General features: G+C 60.7%; 1 protein-coding gene across 4 annotated transcripts in view; it reads left to right on the top strand.

The window, feature by feature from the left end:
• The window catches only part of PEX10 (peroxisomal biogenesis factor 10), a 9,597-nt gene extending 7,846 nt beyond the window's left edge, over positions 1-1,751 (top strand). For all 4 annotated transcript variants that reach the window (XM_023521617.1, XM_011377318.2, XM_023521616.1 and 1 more), the window contains one exon: positions 901-1,751. In XM_023521617.1, the coding sequence (XP_023377385.1) occupies positions 901-1,001 (101 nt within the window). In that variant the 3' untranslated portion in view covers positions 1,002-1,751. The remainder of the gene's footprint in view (positions 1-900) is intronic.
• The last annotated feature ends 258 nt before the right edge of the window (positions 1,752-2,009 follow it).

Raw genomic sequence — 2,009 nt, 5'->3', positions numbered from 1 at the left:
GGGCCCTCCTCTCCAGCTGGACAGGCGCCCCTTGTGGCTGCCCACGTGGGCGTCCCAGGACGCAGAGCTGCCTGGCCTGGCCTTTGAGACCTCACGCTGTTGGGATACTGAGTCAGATGGCTAGTGCAGGGGACACCATGCCACCTCTCACCTGCATGCTGACCCCAGAGTGGGGTTATTCCTGGGCCCCCACACACCACCTCTGCTGGCCTCTGCTGGCGAGCTCAGCCCAAATCCAGGTACGGCAGGTACGGCCCCCGTGTTTCCTGTGCCGCTTTAATCCCTGAGCTGTTACCCACCTGAGGACGCTCATGTCAACATCAGCCATGGGTGGGGGCTGATCTAGGACCTGCACTTGGGTCCTGTGCGGTTTCAGCCCAGGCTGCTCCGGGTCCCCCACGTCTGCCTCGAGGGAACCCCAGGAGCACAGGTGCTGCCGCCCCACTGCGTGGGCCTCACGTGGTGCCGGCGGGAGAGCCGCCCGCCCTCTGGGGCCAGAGGGAACCTGACCTGGTTTCAGTCCAGATGGTCCTTAGGGGTGGGACCACCAGGCCTGAGGAAATGGACAGTGGACAGGTATGTTCGTCCTAGAACCTCGCAAGAGGCTCAGGCAGCCAGTCGTCCAGCAGCTGAGACCCCAAGGTGTCTGGGTCCCCCTGCTCCTCTCAACACATCGGTAGCTGCCACGTGGACAGGCTGGCTGTCTCCTCAGCCTGACCACTGTCCCCTGCTCCTTGACACCCAGGGTTAAGGCCTTCCCTTCAGGTTTGACTTCTGAAGAAAGGCCGACTTTTCGGTCAAGTTGAACAGAAACACCCAGCGTTGCTGGCGATGCCGGTCGGGGAGGGCCCGCAGTGGTCTTGCAGGGGACAGTCCACATGACCTCTCCTCCCCCCACAGACGGAGTGTCCCCTGTGCAGGGAGAAGTTCCCTCCCCAGAAGCTCGTCTACCTGCGGCACTTCCGGTGATTACAGGACAGAGGGATGCAGGAGTCACCTGACGTCAAGAAGACACTTGATTCACAAGGTTAACTTGCACAGGAATCACAAAACTGTAAAATTTTCTACTTTAGTCACATAAGATGCTACGCCAGCAGCTCAGGACAGAAGCTGGACGGCTGGTCCGAGGCGTCCAGGGCCAAGTTTGGGCGGGGCTCCATCCAGCTGTTCCTCGAGCCTGTGGAGGTGGTGGTGGGACCCAGTGGCAGGACACTGGCCAGGACCCAGTGGGGGGCCCCCACCACCCCCACTGTGGCACAGCCCGGTCACTCTTTCGGGAAATGGCACTGCTTGGAACGAGGTTCTGAGTTTGCGTCCCTCCCCCAAACCGCAAGTATTTCAGAAACAGGCCCGGAAACGCTTTTTCCGTTTCCATGATGAGACACTGAGCCAAACCAGGTGGACGGCAAGGTTCAGCCCGAACGGCGAGTGCTGAGTGAGGGCAGGGGACGGAGCTGTCCTGGTGATGCAGTCAGCCTGCCAGCCCCGCCACCAGGGCTGGTGGCCGGGGCCAGGCACGTCCACTCACAGGAGAAACCGAGGGCTCCGTGTGCCTCAGGTTTGTGACCAGTTCAGAAAGCTGCCGTCGCGTCCTGGCCTTGGGTAGCTGTGCAGGGGTCGCTCCTGCTCAGGGCTCCGGGGACAGCTAGCTTGAGTGAGGAGTCTGCCTTCCTGACACCTGGCCCACAAACGGTGCCCTGGAGGCCCGTGGCAGGACAGCTGCTACACTAGGTCATCTCCGTCCAGCCTGCTTCCTGCCACTTTGTTATCGTAAGGGATCTGAAACTATTTGTACCAGATACAGGACTTTGCCGAAGGTCCCTTAAGAAACAAGTTCCACGAAGTGCTAGGACGTTAAAGCCGTCAGAGTGACGTGAAAATCAGGTTTGACAATAGTGGGTACAAAATGCCCTCCCTGGGACGTCTGGTCCAGGGCAGAGGCCCGCACCGACCCCCCTCAGAGTGACTCAGCAGCTGTCCAGGAATAGACACGGCTCAGCAGGCCTCGC

The sequence above is a fragment of the Pteropus vampyrus genome, unplaced genomic scaffold (assembly GCF_000151845.1).
Source record: "Pteropus vampyrus isolate Shadow unplaced genomic scaffold, Pvam_2.0 Scaffold309, whole genome shotgun sequence".
Taxonomy (NCBI): Eukaryota; Metazoa; Chordata; class Mammalia; order Chiroptera; family Pteropodidae; genus Pteropus; species Pteropus vampyrus.
This window is presented reverse-complemented; position numbering and strand designations above follow the sequence as displayed.